This window comes from Aythya ferina (genome assembly GCF_964211825.1).
Source record: "Aythya ferina genome assembly, chromosome: 15".
NCBI classification, from domain to species: Eukaryota; Metazoa; Chordata; class Aves; order Anseriformes; family Anatidae; genus Aythya; species Aythya ferina.
Window position 1 is genome coordinate 1,607,426 of NC_140314.1, and position 20,718 is coordinate 1,628,143.

Genomic DNA, 20,718 nt, shown 5'->3' on the forward strand with positions numbered 1-20,718 from the left:
TGTGCACCCGCTGTCTGCTGCAGGCTGGGGGCTGCAGCTCTCGCTTTCCTTGTGCAGGACCAGTGGGATGGGGAGAGGCCAAGCCCCATCCTCGCTCCCACCCCAGGGCAGGTAGAAAGGAGGAAAAGGCGAGCCATTGAGCCATTGTAGGGAGGGAAACCCTCGGTTTATTACAAAGGGAGTTTCCCCCCAGGGCTCCAGGACCATCTCCTGAGTTAGCCTGGGTAGCGCTGCTCCCGGTTCCATAGCTACCGATGCCATGACAACTCTGACATCATCCCTGCCCGGACGGCAACTGCAGGGGGAGCGGCGCAGAGCAGCACGCATGCACTGCTGGCACCGCGCGGGGCTGCGGGCAGGGCCGGGGGCTTCGTGTGGCCACCCCACAGCTCGTCCCCAGCCTGCTGTCTGTGCAGCTCCCTGCCCCTCTGGGGACGGGGATGTAGCTGGGACCACACTGGATCACACAGGGTACATGTGTAGCAGGCGCGTTAAGCCCTTGCAATGCAAAATGCTCCCAAAATCAAAGAATTCTCGGGTGTTGGGCCTCGTTTCCAAGCTCACAGCTTGGCCTTTCGCACCTTTGTCTGCCTGTTCCTTCTGGCAGGTTGGGCGCGGGTTTAACTGTTAAAGCTCCCGATGATGCCATCAGTTTCTCAATTACAGGTGAGTCATCGTCTCTCCAGATCTATTTCTGACTCGCAGCAGGAAAAGCAGGATCCAGCCTTTCGTTCCTCAATGTCACCAGCTCAGTAGAAATCACATTTTACTATGTAAAAAAGAAGAGGACGCTGGGCTGGTGCCTCCTGCTTGCTTCTGGCAGGGTTTTCCTGGGGCTGGCCAGGGATTTTATCCCACTGTCGAGAGCATCACCAGCTCATCCCTGAACTGCAGATGAACAACTTAGAGGTAACTATTTGAGGGTTACCACAGGTGAGATTTTCAAACAGCTTCAGTGGTTTACAGGCAGCTGTTCCAGTGACCTCAAAATCATTTTAATGTGTTGGGTAAAACCACCCTGTCTCTGTCAACCCAGAGTTATGTACAGAGGCGAGGCCGGCCCTGCTCCCAGAGGGCAGAAAGTGCCACAGAGGCCCTGCTGCTGGGGCTGGCCACCGGGGCTCAGCGTGCCCCACACCTCAGAAAATCAATGGCATGAAGAGAAGATGTGGCACGGCGCACATGCAGGGAAGCAGTGTGCTCCTGGGGCTGCTGCACAGGGAATCGTCCTGACCTCTGGGGGCTACTCCGCTTTTCTGGGGGCTTTGGAAAAGACTTCCCCACCCTTCGGGGCCTCTGCTCCCCCTTTCTGAAGTGTCTTGCCCAGCTCATCTGTCCAGGCTGGGACAGGAGTATTTTGGGCAACACAAAGCACAACAAGACCAAGACACTGTCTGAATCTTTTAGATGGTGGTACAGAACAAATCGTGACCATTTCCAAACAGGTAAATGGTTTACACTCTTCAGGGAATGGCTGGGATGCACGAGGCAAGATCCCCACGGAAATCCCTGCTTCTCAACTTGTCCTCCTTCTTTGAGGCTCCTCTCTCCAACTTCTGCTGTGTGCAGTGTGTTTTATACAATCATTCCTCATGTCATGCTGTGCTAGCTTTTGTCCCTCGCTACTGTGCCGATAAAGTGCAGCAGCTATCTCTGGTGTGCACATCAACTGCGCTCCTATTTCACTTCCTATTGCTGCAAGTAAGCTACCAGATAGACTGAGGCAGGCAACAACAGGAAAGGACATCGGGGCTCGAACATTTTCCCCCATCAAATGGGCAAAAAGGGTTTGGAAATGCACTTCCCAGAGCATTCATTCAGTTGTAACAAGTTCTGTGTTTATTGTTCCCCCCAGACCTCAGTGACAGGGAGCAGAAAGAGCAGCAGGCAAACACGTACTGGAGATGTACCCATGTTTTGGTTTTACACGAGTTTAATTAAGGGTGGTACAAAACGAGGGCTTGCCTCGTGCTTCCCGTAGCCACACTGGCTCCTTAAGCTCTGCCTTCAACACAAAAAAGCAATTTGTTTTTTACCCAGGGGTAGGTACACAGACACAGTGACCTTGAGGAAACAAGACGTGGGGCCTTCGCCTTCAGAACTAGTTGGAGTCAGCCCCATCCATCCGGCTAAGGGCTGACTCCACAGAGGGAAGAGCAGCAGTGGGTTTTCAAGGGCACGCGACTGAACATAACCAGTTTTTGAAAGCTCCCCGAGCTACCTGCCGTAAGCTGAAGGACTGAGAGCAGTGCTGGTGCCGTCCTGTGAGCAGAACGCTACTTGCAAAACTCTCCAAGCAGACTGAGGCCAACGCATCCTGCTCCACAGCGCCTGATCCTGGGATTGGGACCTGACCACAGGGAATCCAGCAAGGGTCAAGATGAGTTAACACCAGTTCTTCCAGCAGGGCTGATCAGGTGTTATCTGCAGGGGAGAGCAGCAGTGGGACACCCCGATTTTGCAAACAAAACAACCCCTTGGCCACAGCTACTACTTAACAACTCCAAAGCCAAATACTGATGTGAAACCGCCCAGCTCTCAGAGCTGCTTCGGTGACGTATTTATAGCAAAGCTGCCTCAGAACAACACCACAACGAGCTGGTAGCAGGCATTCAGCACGGCCCAAGGGGCACAAGCAGCCTTCACCCGCAGTTTACAGCCCATCAACCCCAGCGCTTCCACACGGCCTGATGTCTTTTATACAGGGCCTGATGCCTTTTATACAGGCGGAGGTGGTGGAAGAGCTTGCCCTTTACATCGCTTGAATGGTGTGCTTGAAGCAGTGCTTTTGCTGTACATTCACTTACTTGTTGCTCTGAAATGCTTTGCTGGGCATTCATTAGGGTTTGGCTAATACTGCTCTCAGCCATTAGGCTCTAGAAAACAGGACGGTCAGGGGAATTATTTTTGAGAGGTACTGAGAAATTCATAGCATGCAGTAGCAGAGAATGGCCTTCCTGATTAGCAATACCTTAAAACGCCATTACTAAGAAAGCTACTTTGTGCCCTCCACCCTAAGAAGTCCAAAAATATCTGGAAGTTCCTTTATTAGGTGGCTACACATCCCTGTCTGAAATGCAGCCATTTCTCAGGTGGGATTCAGCAGCTACCAGGCAAGGATAAATACAAGATAAGTACACCATAAAAAAAAAATGCAGAAAAAATTATTAACTGAAGTCATCAGGGGAAGGTTTGGATGGTGGAATTCAATTAATTAAGATGGCGTTTGTTTAGAACAGAAGAGTTAATATCTCAGCACTTGCATAAAAAACGAACTGAACGAAACCCCTACCGGGTTTCAAAATGCTTTCCAGTGGTGCAATTGCAAGCGCGATGTCTTATCTGCTAACCTTATTCTTTGCTTCTTCTCCAAGTATTTCACAGCAAACCAGGAATCGAACCTGTTGCAGCAGCCGGGCTGAACTCTAGGTGAAGGTGCACAAACACCTCGGAAAGTGCTAGACAAGAGGGGAATCAGATCCCGGGCTGTTTTCCAAACTGACCTCCTTAGCCCCACAACAAGGAGTCACATCGTGTAGAGCCTGACCAAAACGTTGACTTTGGTGCTTGTCATCTGCTACCAGCCACGAAGGCATGGTAATGAGAGCAGCGCTGACAGCTACAAGGACACGGGGCAGCCTCTGAGCAGCTCGAACCATGCTCTGACACGCACAGCTTCTGCAGCTCTCATCTGAGATCCGTCCAGCTCCGCTTCCGAAGGAGCCCCCCCGGCTCAGCCATTCTGTTATCGTTTCCCCCCGTGTTGCACAACACTGCCAGATTCACAGTGCAGGTTCTGGGGGAAAAAAAAGGGTCCTGATGTTTGCACAGCAAACGTGGTATTTGTAGTACTATATTGAAAATGAGGAACACCTCGTTTCTTAGCTGAGCACGGCAAATATCAAATGGGTCCTTGGATTCTAAAGAAAGACGTAACCTGACACAGAGGAGATTTGAGAGACAGATTAAGACGAGAGATTTTTATTATAATGAGCAATCGTGGGCCCAGGACTGTGCAGTGCAAACACAGTAAGATGGCCTCCCTGACAGAGATTGTCATCTAAATAGAAAACACAGGAAAAGGCTGGTGAATGGTGAACCTGCTATTTTTATCCCCATTTTGCAGAAGTGGAAGTGCAGCTACAGAAGATGAAGCGACTTACCTAGAGCCTAGCACGAAGCCTATGGTCAATGAAGAACTGAACCTCTGAGTCTCCAGCCTTGTGTTCTAGCCATTATTATGGCTAGAACACATTACTGTGTTCTAGCATTATTATTATGGGCCTCACCTCATCTATCTTGCACGGGGTGTTATCTTTTACCCCCTGTAAGAAGCATCACACGAAGCACAGCCACAGCATCCACTTTTTCACACTACTGGTAGCTGGACGCCAGTGATAGGGGAAGCAGGGAAAGCTTGGCTTTGCCTGACCGAACTTGGTGTTTGAAAGGAGTCCCCTAGCATCAGGACTTGAGTTTAGAGCTAAAGCTTGGTGTTCTGGATAAAACAGAAGCTTTGAGGGAATGCATGAAAGCTGCCTGGTGTCTGCTGTGGGAAAGACAGCGATTTAACTCTGCTGTTTCCTTTCTTTCAGATGTGCAAATTCAAAGCAAAGCTCCCATGAAACTTCTTGGGATTTATTTATATACCTTGCCATGCAGAAAGGCTGGGTTGCATCCCTGTCTCTCAACAGCAACGGTGTTGTTGAAGTCCTAACCGTCCTCTGATCTTCCTTCCAAACCCTCTTTTTTTTCCAGAAAGCCTTCAGAGCAAATGACAACTGCATCAAACAATCTTGATCCTCCTGACTAAAATTTTCATGACTGCTGTCTGTTTGCCCTTACCTGTGTTTGCTCTGTGCAAAGCTCCAGTGGTGCTTAGGCTGTAAGTGCCTTCGCACTCTGCTCTCCTCTGGTTTTGTACCTAGAGCAGCTCACACTGAAGGCAAGTACTGTCCTGTGTTACACAAACAGTGCTCTGTGTAAGAAAGTGACTGTTACGAAATTATCAGATAAAGCTCCTTCACCATTTCCAATCCGTTAACTGCTGGTTTGAAAAGCCAAGATTTATCCAAATACAACCAGTTACGGGCTGAAGAGCAGGTAGGAAGCAAGCTGGAAATAGCATCCAGGCAGCTTTATTATACTGCCAAGTGCAGACTTTAGCTGCTGGCAAAAAAGTAACGTATCTCTCATCTGTGCAATTACAGAAGTACTGCACGCAGCCACTAGTGTGAAAACTGAAGGCACCAAAAGCTCCTCAATGCAACCACAAAAGGACTGGAGCAGCTCGCTATTTTAAAGAAGTGCAAGAAATAAATGGCAAAGCCAAATAAATACAAGCTTTATTGCCCTCTACTGTTTACTTGGTTAAGATGCAAAGCAAATTTTCTCTATAGCCAACAGAGATCTGGGAAGAACACTGTGGTAACAGACAACAGAAACCAAGAAGCTAGAGGGTACGTGATATTTGGGAGGGAAAACCTGAGACTGGGAGGAAACTTCTACACTGGGAGTGCTCTAGAGGAAACGCAACAACCTGCACTAGCACAGAGCACAGGAACAGAGGGCACCTTTCAGCAGCAAGGTCACAGGAGCAGAACTCAGTAGGTCTGAGTGCCAGGGCCACTGCCTAGGCTGTGCCAGCTGCTGTGAGCCCAGACAAGTGCCAGGGTAACTTCCAGGGCTGATTAGCTAACCTCCAGCACGCACAGACAGGATTGGCACACGTCAAAGGGAACAGAAAGTTTCAAAGCGTGGCAGACAAATATTAGTGCTGCTTGCTTGTCTTTGCTTCTGGAGACATTAATTACAAAAATGAAGAACTGACAGCAATGTCAGACACCAGCAGTGTCAGGACAGATAAAGGTGCTGAGTCCCATTTATCCTCAGTTGGTAAGAGCCATCCTTTGTCGCAGAGTTGTGTGGCCTGCAGTGTTTTCTGACTTGCAGCAGGCTACACTGCATCCCAACTACCACCAGCTCTCAGCTGTGAATTAATCGTGGATTGCTGCAGACACCTGAGCCGGCTCTGCGTGGGCTGGCGAGGAAGCAGCAGTGTTCACACACCCCTCCCTGCGGGACGTGCCAACCCAGGTCAGTGCTCCAGCTGACCACAGCACTCACCCTTCCCTCTGACAGTCCTGTCTCCCTAACTGATGGCTTGCCTCTGTGCTGGTAGCTGTGGTTTTGCTTAACTTGCTTGATTTCCATTCTCTTATTAGCCTATGAAATCAAGAGCTGACTTCACACAACCTTATTGGCAGCTTCTACTGACGTGCTTCCTCCTGACTGCAGGGAACACCGAGCAGCTCCTCTCCATCGCTCAGACAAAAAGCCTGAACAGCCATTCCAGGAAAGGAAAAAAAAAAAAAAAAAACCTGCTAGGAAGGGGAAAACCAAACAAACCCACTACCCTCTCCAAGCCTGAAAAACTCCAACAGGAAGAAATATCACACACGACCTGTAACAGGCTGGAGACACATGCAAGCAAAGCCACTCCTGAGGATCTTACTGTAAACAGGAGACTGTATACACCCAACACACTGCAAAGAACAACTAATCCCTGGGAAAATGTTAAAGGCACAGTGCTGCTTCCGCCAGCATCTGCACTTGCCACTTACTCAAGCAGCTCTGCCTCCCATTCATGAAGAAAATTCCCTCGTGGCTCCCTGCTCTTTGCTTTTAGGAAAGAAAAAAAAAAAAGTCAGCTCTGAATGGAACCCAGTTTGTGAAATCAGTAAGTCCTCTGACAAGCTGAAAGGTTAGCCAGGTGCCTAGTACACAGGGCAGCTCTTGAGTAAGGTCTGAGAAGCTCCTCAAGCAGCACCTGCTCCCGACTGTGCTTATCTTGCGAGGGTTCCTGGTTAGCAGCTTCCCCTTTCTGGCCGTGCATGGCTGTGCAGTGACTGTGCAGCTAACAAGCATCGCCCTCCAGTGGGTGACACCCCCAACTGCCATCTTGCTCAGATTCAGCAAGATCTGATCTACTCCCAACCGTAACGCTACCTTCAGTGCTGTTTGTTAGAAGCGTCGCACAGAAAATCCCCCCCCAGCCCCCAAACTCTGACCAGACGGACAGGGAGCTGGTCTACATTGCTGCTGTTCTGTAGCTTCATGTTCTGAAGAAAATTGCAGCAATTCAGCAGCACAAGGGAAAAGAACTGGTTGCAGCCCCACCTTCTCTGATCAATACACACAGAAAATCACACAACCTGGGCTGAGCTCAGTAAGATATCGGCATGCAGAAGGTTGGACAGGCCAGCACACCACGATGGCTTTTCATAAGGCCTCATGCAGTAGGGAAGCCAGGAACAAACTCAGTTGCTTTATTATTTTCACATAAACAGGAAACATAATTTTAAGACAGATATATTTTTTTAAACTAGATTTAATTAAGTGCATTTAGGAGAGAATTCACGATTTTCCCCTTCTTTTTATGTACACAAATACAAATATCTTCAATAGAAATTACATATATAAGATTAAAACTTTATCTGTGTTATAAACGAGCAGCAAAAAAAAAAATAAATCCTTTCTTGGACAGTCAAATCCACAAATATGCCCAAAAAACACACGTCAAAGCTCTTCTGCAAAACCATGAACAGGAGAAAACAGAGAACTCAAGCATGTATTTTACCTAATGGACACTTAACAAAGTTACAAACAGCCCTAATAACATCCTGGTAGCCATAGCTTGTGGCCTCATTGCGAGCAAGCATTTGCTACAGATGCCGTACAGTTGGTTTAAAGCTCTTCCTCTACCTCTGCACCACTGCCAGGACAGCAAAACAGTAACTGCTGGCAGAAGGGGCCTTCTGCACAGGCCTACCACCTCCTTGAACAATACAAGGGATAAAAATTTGGTGTTGCCACAGCCACTCTCCCCGATTTTGAGAGGGATACATGATTTATTTCCTCTCCACACTCTTTCAAAATGTGGACAGATGCTTGGTGGAAGGCTGCCATCCTCCAGCCCATCACCAGCCTGCACACAGCAGCAGCAGTCCTGGGACTTGCCAGCAGACCACGTGTGCTTGCATGAGCAAGTACAACTCTCTAACCTGGCCCATTTTCAGTACTAAGATGAAATAGGACAAAACAGGTGCTTTACCAGCCTCCACTGAAGCAAATTTATTAAGAAATCTCATAACCTGCTCCCATGAGCAATGAAATTGCTGAGGGCAGATTAGAAAGGAACAGAAAGATGATCCTTTAGCACAACCAAGTCCAGCAGAAAATGCTTGTCCACATCCATTGGCAATTTAGGCCAAGCCTGACAAAAGGAGCTACAGCCTTTTTGTTGGTCCTCACCACGCTAGTGGATACCTACATGCATCATTTTGGAACTGAGTTCATTACCGAAAAAAAACAAAAACTAGGGGCTGGAATTTATTTGTTCTAAGAAGAACCTCACCATGCAAATAGGGAATTTTTCTGAGCACTTTTAATAATCTATATAATACCTTGAAGTAAGAAGTCAGATTACATTACTTCATGAAACACTTCCCAGTTTTGTTTGGTTTGTGTTTAGGAACGTTATTAAATAAAATTTGCTAGAATAACCAGTCCATAAAACGTGTCATACTCTTTTAACAGGTCCAACTTGAAAAGATTTGAACGTGCCATAAATCTTCCAAATATATTTCCAAAGTTCTGATTGCTTTTCTAAACACTAAGGAGCCCCATGTACAAAGGTTTGAAGATCAAAGTTTTCAGCTACCGACCGTCATCACCCTAATCCTGTTATAAAAGTACCAGTTCCATCTAACTCCCACTCTACCAGCAAAAGTAAATTTACAAACATTCTGCAGTGCATCAAACAAGGAAGCTTACTAAAACACACCAGAAAAGCTCAATACAGAAGGAAAAAGCCTCTTATTGTCATGGTTTGTGCAAACTCCTGCAAGCTTTCACTGCCAGAAATGCAATAAGGGCATAATATTGCTATGTTTTTTCAGAATTTGAAAGTATTTAGACTTTTTCTACATATAAACTGTCTCTTTAAAGAGACGTGCATTTATACACGTTGCGGTGTAAATCATTTACGTTGCTATTGCACTTTCACCTGAAATTCACACTTACGTATCAGTAACACTGATACAATATAGCTGACTGGGCAAACACCAGTGACATGGATTCTGGCCAGCATCTATAGAGGGAATCTACCTTAGGGACTCCTTCCAGTCTTCTGTGCAATAAATACTATCTAAAGCTGATATTACAGCCCTAAGCAGGACTCAAAAACTGCAAGGGGGGTTGTAAAGTCCTTTTGTTCTAGGGTGACTTTTAGCCAGGTAAAAACCCCAGAATGTCAAACAAGTCAGCAAATCCCAATCAAAAATTTCAAAACACAAATTACAACTCAGAAATACCATATGCTAAACAAAACTGAATATGCTGCATTACAGATATCAGTCTCAGACCGTTGCAGCTATTTTCACAACTGACAACAGTTCTTAACAAATATGAAGAATTATCTGCTTTAAAAGTAAGAAGCAGTAAGAAGCTCAGTAGGCCTTCTTCTCATACTGTATCTGGATTCAAAGAAAATGAGCAATCAATTTAAAACATTTGAATTTCACCCAGCTGATACTTCCTTCCATTCATGATTTTTTTTGGTCTTGTTTTAGTTCACGTTTCTGTAATGTCATCTTTCATATGCTGAAACACAGAAATCAAATGAGAAATGAAGGTTCAATGACTTTAGCTCTCAAACGTACCTGCTTTCAGAGATTTTAAACTGGAGATGCCTGAAAGAGCGATCGGGGGTACAGACTTGGCAAAAACACATTATGAATTTGCCCTATCAGAACAGAAGTTAAAATGACAATGAAAAAGTTTTCTAAAACATCAGGGTAGTGCTTGCAGACAAACGTAAAATGTCACAAGGCAGTCCTCTACAAGTGTGCAGGAAGAGGAATTCTAGTCACAGAAACAAGCAAATGCCCCTAAAATAAGGAAATGTTGCAATGAAAAAGTCCTCACAAGTTTGTCAGTAACTTAACTTCACAGGTTTCTGGCAATTCCTGTGCTGAATGTAAGGCCTCAGTCCCTCAGATGATGCATTTGATACGACCATTTATCGAAATGCTATTAGGATAAGATTTTCAAGTCGACTTTCAGAATTGGTTTCACCTTTATTTTCACAAACCAGATCAGTCACACACACAGGCGCACCAACACACACATTTCCTCGCACATCTCCCTGTAGTGACTCAACAGCAGAGTGAATTGGTCTGTTAGATTTCAGAGCAGTCTCCATGGATTAATCACAACTACCGTCTTTCCAACCATCTCTCCAGCGCTCATCCACACGAGAGCAGTCAAATTCCGATTTCCCCAGTTTCCTGTTCACTTCATTATGAAGAAGACACAACCACTGGGAGAAGTTATTTCTGTTGCTTGTATCAGGCTGATTTGTTCGCAACCTGCAAAGAGGGAAGAGGAAACAAATGTTACTGCTTTAGTCACCAATTTCAATACCCAAAAAAGGCACGTAGAACACAGACAGCCAGTCTCCTGCTGAACCTTTTATGCCATGTGATGCTTGCTAAGTCACTAACTAGGTTTCAAATGTTTTTGCCTGTACATCACAAAAAAAAAAATGAAATTTTTGATAAATATGTTGACAGTAACAGGGGTAGAAAACTTTACCAAACATCACAGCTTATCTCAGTCTTTGCTTCTGCTGCTGTGGTTGCCAGTAAAGGGGCTCTTCTGAGATAAAAGCACACTTGCCTACTGAAACCTGAATTATTCAAAGTCACAGTCTAATTCCACGAGTGAGGGCAAGTCCAGTTTAAACCAGAAAGGCAATAAAACGACCTCAGGGAGGCCTTGGAGGCAGCATACAATCTAACAGCACTAGAAAAGGTATTTGTTTTCTGAATAAGCGTCTCTTTGATCTATGCAGTGGAAAAAAACAGTTCAGGTACCTATAAACCCCAACAGCAGGAAGAGCTGCAGATATGCAAATACTTGCTGCAAGCCAGCACTTCAGGCCCCTTCAGCAGCTACCGGGAAAAAAAAAAAAAAAAAATCAAAGAAGCAACTGACCTTTCCCTCAGATCCTCGGCACAGTGCTCGCAGGGGTAAAACTTGGAGAAGAGGTTGATGAAGTCTCTCATCTCCTTCTGCTGGGTGCTGGTGGGGCGGTCGGGGTAGTAGGCTGCCATGGTGTGCAGGAAGGCCCAGGTGTTTCGGCCCAGCTGCTCGCTGTCCAGGGGGCAATCTGGGGGTGGCTCCTTCTCCTCCACCACAACCTGCTGTGGGAGAAAATCCCAGGATCACAGAATGGCCGAGGTTGGATAGAACCTCTGAAGATCACCTAGTCCAACCGCCTGCCGAGCACAGCACATTGTGCAGGATGGCATCCAGGCGGGTTCTGAAGACCTCCAGAGAAGGAAACTGCATGACCTCTCTGGGCACCCTGTCCCAGTGCTCTGTCACCCTCCCAGCACAGAAGTGCCCCCTCTTATTAAGCCAGAACCTCCTGTGCTTCAGTTTGTGCCCGTTGCCTTATCCTGTCACTAGGCACAACCAAGAAGAGCCCAGCTCCATCCTCTTGGCAGCCTCCCATTACACATGAATGAGGTCTCCCCTCACTCTTCTCCTTTCCAGGCTACCCGTGCCCCGCTTTCTCTGCCTGCCCTCATTCACCAGGCGCCCCAGCCCCTCACTATTTCATTAGCCCAACGTTTCAGCCCTAAGCGAGGGCTGTGAGGGGACATTAGCCCCTTAAACACCCCAGCACAGGGACAGCGGCCGAGCTGGGGCAGCCCCTGCCCCTTTCCCTCCCCAGGGGGGGGCACGAACCGTGCCCGCGGCCCAACGCCCCCGGGGCTGTGAGGGGAGGCCCCGGCCCCGCCGCCTCACCCCTGCGCCCGGCGCCGCCCGCTTCCTCTGCTCTCGGAGCCAGCTTTTGAAGTCCGTGCAGGCCCGGCACGGCTTCTTGGACGGCTCCTCCGCCCCGGAGCCCGCGGCACCGGCGGGGACAGGGAAGGGAAAGGGGAAGGAGCCGCCCTCAGCGCCCGGGAACCCCGCAGCCCCGCGGCCCGGCCGGCCCTCGCTGGGCGCCGCCATCTTGGCGCCGCGGTGCACCCTGGGCCGGGGGCGGCCTCCGCTGGAGGCCGAGCTGGGGGGGGGGAATAATAAAATATTTTGGGGATGGGGGGGGCAGTCTATATATACATTTACGTGTTATTCACCATATAGACCGAAGCCTGTCTGAATACGTATTTACAGCTTATTCACCCTACATACCCAATGCAGTCTGTATACATATTTAGAGGTTATTCACCATACAGACCAAGGCCCATCTGTGTGCATATTTACAGTTAATTCACTATATAGACCCAGGCCTGTCTGTATATGTATTTACAGCTTATTCACCCTACAAACCAAGGCCAGTCTGTATACATATTTACAGGTTATTCACCATATGGACCAAGGCCAGTCTGTATACATATTTACAGTTTATTCACCCTACAGACCAAGGCAAATGCTCAGTTTCCGCAGCCAAGCCCTACATCTAGCTACTGCTATGCCAGGCAGGCAGAGCTGAGCCACTGCAGTGCTGTGATGCTGTGCTTCAGCCAGAGCATGCTCACCCTCCACACACCACACTGAGTGTCCCCCACAGCGCCTCAGGGGCTGCAGCAGCTCTTGGGGGGGGGGGGGCCAATATCTGGGGGGCCACAGTAGCTGTGCCAATGCCTGTACACAGCACATGGGCTCAGCCAGGACACCCAGTGACATGGCGGTTGTGGTGGCACCTCAGCGCTGTCCCATGACACAGCCAGCACCCCAAGCTAGAGGACGAACAACTGTTTGACCCAGCCTAACCCGTGCACCTGCAGCAGGATGCACCCGTAACCGATTTTACGTTTTTTAGAAACCGTCATATGCTCGTGTCCCGGTAAAACTATACCAAGGAGGGATTTGCCCAGACTGTTTGCACATTATGCAAGGGCAGAGCGTGCCAAGGACATTTCCCCCAGCTCTTCTGTGCTCAGTGGATGTTCAGCAGCTTTCGTTTAATTCTTGTTCTGGTGAGCCATGGGAGTTGCAAGCACACTGCGACTGCGATCCAGCTCAGGTCCAACCCTGGGTGGTGGTCCTGCGCAGCGCCAGCTTCAGAGCTGTCTGCTGCCCCTTGGAAAGGCAAAGTAGCTTGCAGACAGTTAATTTGTGGGTGCCACTGCCAAAAGTGTATCCTCTGGCCAGACTCCAAGCCAGAGCAGTGTTATGAAGTTCTTAATGGGAGTTCTAAGCATGAAAACTCAGAAGGCAGCACAGGGTTGCTCTTTTCTTTTTATTTGTCTCGACGCTGTCATGCCATCAGAGATTTCCAGGCCACAGAATACATCTCCCACTCTGAACAATGCGCTCTAGAACATGAAGTTTGTGCCCATTTCCACTTTTTACCTCACCGTGTGCTGCAGGCCAAGTGAAAAATACAGTATTTTGTTTAATACATGTAAATGTATGGTTGAGATGAAAGAGGGCCAAAACACCATCTTAAGAAATTTCATATAAGCTGTCTGGGATAGTTTTTTTGACACACACACACCCCTCTTCCCATTCAGGCAGCACCAGACCTCTTTGTGTCCCTTCAGGCAGTGTTGGTGTGCGAGCCTTCTGTGGAGCAGCTCTTGCCTTCTGGACATGGCTGTACTTCTCCACATCTTGTTTCTTCCTGGCTGTGTCATAGCCTATTTGAAATGCATCTTGAGACTTTCCCCTGATGTTAAATTAAATGCTTTTGTGCTGCAAATTCTGCAAAGACACAATTTGTATGAAAGGTGCTAGAAAAGTACTTCTCATTTTCTGTTCTTATCCTCTGATATATTTAACACAGCATGGTGTAACATTTTTAGTAGGTAATGCATCATTTTAGAAAAATGCTGCAGAAACTCGCCTTCAGGAAAGATTTCAAAATTAGTGTGCTTTATGTGGAAATGGCTGATATGTTTCCTAGTCTGCGTAGTGCTGAGCTGGTGATCTGGATCTCCATCCTTGGGCCTCAATCCATTTTTTTTTTTATTTGCGATTTGATGAGAACATTTTGTTGTTGTTATTCATGTGGGAGGGAGAAGAAACATGCGTAACTGATTACAACTACTGAAACATATTTGTCTAAAGTTATAGACAACTCTGTATAAATTTCACACATGAAGGAAAGACCTAGCAAGAGAAAATATGTTCTTTATATTTGTTTTCCTTGTACACCAATAAAAATATAAATGACATTGATGACCTCATTCTTTTTTTTTTTTTTTTTTTTTTTTTTCTTTTATTTCTGAAAAAAAGGTATGATGGCATCTAGAAGAGACCAGGGGAAATTCATACAGTGCTTTACTCTTCAGCCGTTAGGCAATTAAATAATTGCAGAAAGGCCTGTAAGACAAAGCAAAGTCTTTGGTTGGCTGCTAACAGCCTCCTTTTGGAGGACTCCTACCTGTCTCTGCTTCCAAACCTAGCGCAGACCTTGCTGACACTTGTCACATCTCCGCAGTGAGCCTCGGCAGGCTGAGCTGGTGCACATTCCCACCTAGCATTTTGGCTGAGGAGCTGGCGGTGTAATAAAGCCTGTTACCAAGAATATGTCTAAAAAGCCCCCTCCTAAAAGCAGCTGTCTCCTGTGGTGAGGACTGAAGCATCGCCACGTGCTGCCCGGCTGAGGCTTCTTCACTCTGGCACCCGGCACCTCGGGGCACTCCTGGGTGGGACTCTGCTAACAGTGCCCCTGTGTTTTATTTAATGTAATTGTATCTGCAAGACAGGGCTCACTGGGGCCTACCAGACAGGTACCTCGTCTGAGCAGCTACCTGATCTGTGACTGGAACAGGGTAACGTGCAGGGCTCTAATGACACTAATTACCAGGAAGCATTGGTAAACCCTGAACTTGAGAAAATGTATAGGGTGTGTTTGTGTTTCTCAGAGGAAGGTTGCTGTTTGATGTTCTGCCTTTATCTCTGGCGGTCACTAAACAAGAGCTTGTGAACTGGCAGCTGATAGTAGGTGCACGGGGGAGGAAGAAGAAATGGGTCAGGAGTGGGAGATGTCAGGCACGGAGCCCACTGCTCACCCTCGAGCCAGCCATGACAGGGCACCTCCGAGCCCTGCCATCCAGTGGCAGCTCCTGGGGTGCAGGGGAGCAGGGTCTGAGAGCAGCAGCAAGGCAGGCAGGAGCACAGGAGGAGAGACCCCAAGGAGGGGAGGCCCCAAGGAGGCTCCAGGTAGCTCTTCTGCCAGCAGCTGGACCCTTAGCAGTGTGCACATGCGTGTGGGTATGGTTGTGTCTGCAGAGAAGCTGCTGATTTTCAGAGATAACTAGCACAATTAACAGAGAGACAAGTCTCTGCTACCCTTATGGCCCACTTTCTAGGATGCAATGGGGTTGTATGGAAAGGTAGCACCCAGCCCAGGCCGCCTGCTGCCCTGTGCTTCTCTCTGTTGCTGTGCTAAGAAGCCAGATTGTGACCAGAGAACAAGGAGTGATACCTGCAAAGGCTTTTGCTGCATTTGGGAACCTAAACAGCATCGACTTTTCATGAATTTATTTAGAGTGCTTTGGAAAATTTTCACAGACTGGTTGAGGTTGACAGGGACCTCCGGGTCCATCTGGTGCTCCAGCAGGGCCACCCAGAGCTGGTGCCCAGCATCACGTCCAGGCAGCTTTGGGAGATGTCCAAGGAGGAGACTACAACCTCTATGTGCAACCCTATGCCTCTCAGGATTTACCCTCTATCTCTCAGGATTGTTATTGTGGTTTTCTGTGATGGTTTATGGATACTTCCTGTTGAATATAACTGTTGTCCTCACCAGGGTGATACACTGCCAGGAAGCTGACATCTATGTACAGGTAAGGAAGTGAGCTTAAAGTCCAACCGGTTAGAAAGACAACCTTAGGAATTCGTCATATAGTTTCTTGTGAAAGTACAGTGAACTAGGAAATAGCAGCAGAAAATCTTAAGGTATATTTCCAGGTACATAAATCATTTATATTGAACAGCTTTGTTTGTATACAATAAATTTGCACTTGGAGAATTTCCCAAGGCACGAATCTCGCTGTTACCAGGAAGGAGCCTGCCACTGTGCTGGGACGCTTCATTGCTGGACTGGCAGAGCTGCTGTAGGGCACACATTTACAAGGGCAGGGATAGGGAGAAAAATAAAAATTATTTTAAGCAAGTCAATACAGCCTTTCCTCTGAGTCCTCTGTCATGCTCCGTTCTTTGTCTCCTGCATACCAGGCTCTCTGTGGAATTAATTATTCCATTCTTAGCACAAACACAAGCAAATCTTTTTTTTTTTTTTTTTTTTTTTTTTTTTTTTTCTGTTGTTCTCTTGAAGAAGAATAAAACTCAAAGTCATCAGCAGGCAGCTTCCGCCGCTCTCAGCATCACTGCAAGGAGACTGGCCCGGCTGCTCTCTGCGAATGCCAGGAGAGCTCTGGGCCAGGCTGCAGTGTGGGCTTCTGCACCTGAACACTCTTTGTTTTAGCAGAAGATAATTTGAAAGATAATTTTATATATTTGAAGATATATTGATATATTTATCTATTTGAAGATAATTTTAAAATGTTGTAAATCTCTGGTACCATGCTCTTTTCCATGTGGATTTTGAGGGTCCTTCCTTATCAGAGACTCCCTTTTTTGCCTCCTAAAACTAATGACCCTTTTGTTACAAGAGCTGTGCTTTTAGACTAGCTTGCACCACAGGACAGGGGAACATGGGGTTCCATCCTCTTCCTCACCTTTATGCAGCTCTCCCTGGCTTATGGGTGACTCCTTTTTCTAGAAGCAGGTCAAAGTTTTAACTGGTGGTGGAGGAAGGGATTTTTCTCTGCTAACAATTGCTGTGAGACTGTGCTGACTTGCTACGAATTAAACATTGCTGAAGCAGCAGTTGGATTCCATACCACTCTTCTCTCTGCCAGGCTGTTGGCTGAGGATTAAATATTATTTTTCCTGTTTGATGATGGGGAATGGGAACACGAAGATGTTGTCTTCACTTTGGAATAAAGGTGACTTTTTAACTTAGGCTACCAGTGCTGATAGAAACCCCAAGGAGATAAGGCACTTTGCATATTCTGTTTATTGGTGGCAGTGGGGAATGAGGAAAAGAAAACAGTAGGATGAGCACTTCTGACTAATCTGTGAGGATCACAACAGTCTTGCATGTGAGCAGATTTTATCATAGTCAGTGTGAAATAAGAATAGATTTTGCCGACACAAAACCAGTATTTCTGCCTATTTGCTTTGTTTCCCACTGGCCTTTTGGGTTGGATTCCTGAAGGTTTCCCCGGAGGATGCCCAAGCATTGGTCCCTGCGCATATACCCACTGTGTTGGCCTCTCACCACAAAGATCAGTCACCGAACACCTTTTGTCTCTTTGCTCTAGGAAACCATGCAGGAAACTTTCTCTTGCACTAGGATTAAGTTTCATTCGCATCCTTCCTGGAAGTTTTGTTCTTGAATCATGCCCTCGCCCTCTGCATAACCTCAGAAAAACAAGCAAAAAAACTTTTACAAAGGAGCTGTGAAATTGCTGCTTCGGGCGCTTGGTAAACGGTTGGGGGGTGTTTTACAGGCCACCAGGGCATTTCTTTTCTCCCCTGGGCTTGGCAGCTGGATCCCACAAGCATCTAAAGGGAAAACCAAGCACTAAGCTCTGCTGCTGTCACCCTCCCAGCTGGCAGATGCGAGGTTTAGGGGGTTGCTGTGCTGCAAGGTTTTTTACCAGTTGCTTGACTGGGGCTGTGCTGCCAGCAGACTGGGAGGGAACGGGACCCCAGTGTGTGGGGGCAACAACCAAGCTGTCCCCAGCTCCAGCCCATGGCAGGAGATCAGCCCAGACCAGAGGCTGGCAGTGGTGGAGGAAACCTTGGGGGGGGGAACAGAAATGGGCTGCGAGGAGAAAGAGCCTCACGGTGAGAACAAGCCCAGTCCCAGGGCACCTCCAGTCCCCATAGGAGGAGGAAACTGCTATAACCTGAAGCAGTTTGCTGGAATCTAAATGAAAACTCCACATATAGGTACCTAAAGCACTGGCACTGAGGAGGGAAGTAAATTTTCTTTAGCTCCCGAAATGCAGCTGGTCCTGCGGATGGAGAAGTGAGGCATCGCTGTGCAAAAACTGCTTCTGAATCGGATTCTGCTGCCCACTGAAAAATGCTTTATTTTGTGCAGCAGCTGCTCAAGTTAGAAGGAAATTAAATACCTTCCTCTGGATTAAATACTGTAAAATCTCTCATCCCAGCCTACGTGAATGTTCAATGGCTTAGTTTGTTTATGAGGTGAAGGATATTTTTGACAACTCCAGTGTTTGATTTTTTTTAATATATTTTTTTCTTTTGATCAAGGTCTGTTTCTCTTTTTAATGGAAGTCTAAAACCTCTTTGTATTCTTAAAATCAGCTTTTAGCAGCTGGCCTTTTCATTAAAGGTGCTGATAGGTTATGTGCTATCGCAGGTGACCTTCAAGAACAGCAAAGGGCAGGTTTTGATCCTGAAGGTGATGCTGGGAGGAGATTAAGGTCTCATGCAGGTGGCTTACCAGGCAAGGGCCCCCCTCTGCCATGCCCGTGGCCCAGCGGCTTCATTTCTGCCTCACAGCTGCAATATCTCCAGGGTGGCTTCAGGGCTTTTCCTCTCTGCCTTTCCCCAGCAAGTCTGCAAGAGGTCAGTGAGTCAAACCAGCAGCAGCTCCTCCTGTGCTGGATGTAAAATGAGAAACACATGAGTTCGAGTCCCCCACACCTTCAGCCGTGACCAACCCATGTCTAAATCCTGGACGTGGTAGAGGATACTTGTAACATGGCCCTTTCTCTTTTGTGTGTGTGTGCATGTTGGTTGGAGGATCATATGAAATAAAAAGAAAATCATACGCTTGGTGTTTATTTGTCATGGGCATTGTACACGTGGTGGGGGGCAGCTGCTCTTGTGATGGAGATAGGGCAGGGGGAAGCCCAGGAGGCCTGGGGCTTCATGTGGCTCTGCTGTGCCTTGAAGGCACTGAATGATCTCTGTCTGTTCAAACCGAGGGCTCTCTGGGGCAGGTGCCCTGGTTCAGCTCCCCATGCCTGTACCTGTGCCCGAGCCCTTTCTCCTACACAGCCGTGCCGTGGTGGCAGCGATGTTCCCCACCTCTGCAAGGCACACGTGGGATTCTGGAAGGGGGCTACAAAGCAGGCAGGGACAGAAGCTATTACTGAGAAAAATTTGTATTTATGTTCTGCCTTCTCAAAGCAGGACAGTCCACTCCTAATAGATATTTAATAATATTTAATATTGATAATATAATAATATTTAATAAATCAACAGGTAATAAATTTACCTGTTATTTTATGATCTCTTTTGTACCCTATAAAATGATTAAAGAAAAAAAAAAAAGGTTAACGCTGTACCTCACGATCTGTGTCAATAAATACTGATGAGGTAATCTCAGCACCCAGCAATACTTGAACTCGATACTCTTCTTCCTGGCAGACCGCTCCCAGCCTTCCATTAATAATTACACACGGACAGGTACAAATCAGCGGCAGGACGATGTAGCAGAAGACACAAAGCAAACACAACTTACTGTCCGGGAAATGGCTTTACATTTTACAGTGTGCCGAGAGGTATCTGACACAGCAGTGGAGTTAATGGCCTCTATGATCAGTTCTCCACCCATCCCACCAGCTATGGCACCAACCTGCGGCGCTTTTCCGGGCCACGGGGCAGTGCTGCTGGTGCTGGTGCTGGTGCAGCCCGGCACAGCCCTTCCTGCTGTTTCTTGGATTTAGTCACTCCAGCCTACGTGACACACTAGGCACGTCTCCTGAGCGGACAGTTTCTTGACATCAGGCTTGACAATGACAACAAAGCAGTGATACTTCTACAAGTGCAGAGCCTGGAGTGGTAGGATGGCCCCAGAAACACAGTTATCCCCAGGTTCTGCCTGAACACATCCCTTCCTCGTACCGCTGCTCGATGTCACAGTGACCTTAGCTTCTGCAGCACATTTTCTCAACATCTAGTCACTGAATTTGCAGTAGTTTTGCTCATGCCTTGCCCTGAGACCCCTGCCACCAAGCAGTCTCTTCCCAGAACACAAGCTCTCCGAATGGTCTGGCTGGATCGTCAGCCCCAGCAAACCTCCACGTGGTTTCACCTGGCTGTTCCAGCAGTTGGTTGTATTTTCTCATCTCACTTCTGCTTTGTAGCCACCTCTTCTGCACGATTTTCCCGGGAACTCTGAAATATAGCAAGGCTTTTGGAGTTAGCAAGTGTCAAAACCAAGGCTATGTCCTACTTTTCTTGTTTTACTGGCTTTTGCAGTGTTTGCAGACAGGGAATGAAATGATGCATGAGCCGCTTCTGCCCAGTTTGCATGCAGGTAGAGATTTCACTTCTGAACAGTTCAATTGTATTTTTTTTGTTTTGTTTTGTTTTGTTTTAGGGGAAACATTTTTAAACCTTTGTGCTCTTGGAAATACATTGTGGTTTGTGTTTGCTCTGAGACGGGAGACACTGTGCTTTGTTTAGAGCCCTGGCTCCAGCTCTTCCCGAGGGCCCCGTGCCAGGACAGGCACAGGGAGCGTGGCCCTGCCGGGGCAGCTGCCACAGCAGCATGGCCATGCTGGCAGAGGCATAGGAGCATCTTACCACCCCCTAGACTGGTGGCTTCCAGATACCAGCATCGTAAAGAAGCAGCTCTCTGGATGC

The 20,718-nt window shown here is 47.5% G+C and overlaps 1 protein-coding gene across 2 annotated transcripts; it reads right to left on the reverse strand.

The window, feature by feature from the left end:
* Positions 1-10,119: 10,119 nt before the first annotated feature.
* Positions 10,120-12,108, reverse strand: GFER (growth factor, augmenter of liver regeneration; the record flags this gene model as incomplete). 2 transcript variants are annotated; one of them, XM_084537255.1, is made up of 3 exons in its annotated part: positions 10,120-10,430; positions 11,059-11,267; positions 11,878-12,108. In XM_084537255.1, 3 exons carry the CDS (start codon positions 12,082-12,084, stop codon positions 10,268-10,270), a joined length of 579 nt encoding a protein of 192 aa, XP_084393381.1. In that variant the 3' UTR covers positions 10,120-10,267. The 2 variants fall into 2 exon arrangements, with proteins under 2 accessions (XP_084393381.1, XP_084393380.1); XM_084537254.1 differs by having other exon boundaries at positions 11,059-11,264; positions 11,878-12,084.
* Between the last annotated feature and the right edge of the window lie 8,610 nt (positions 12,109-20,718).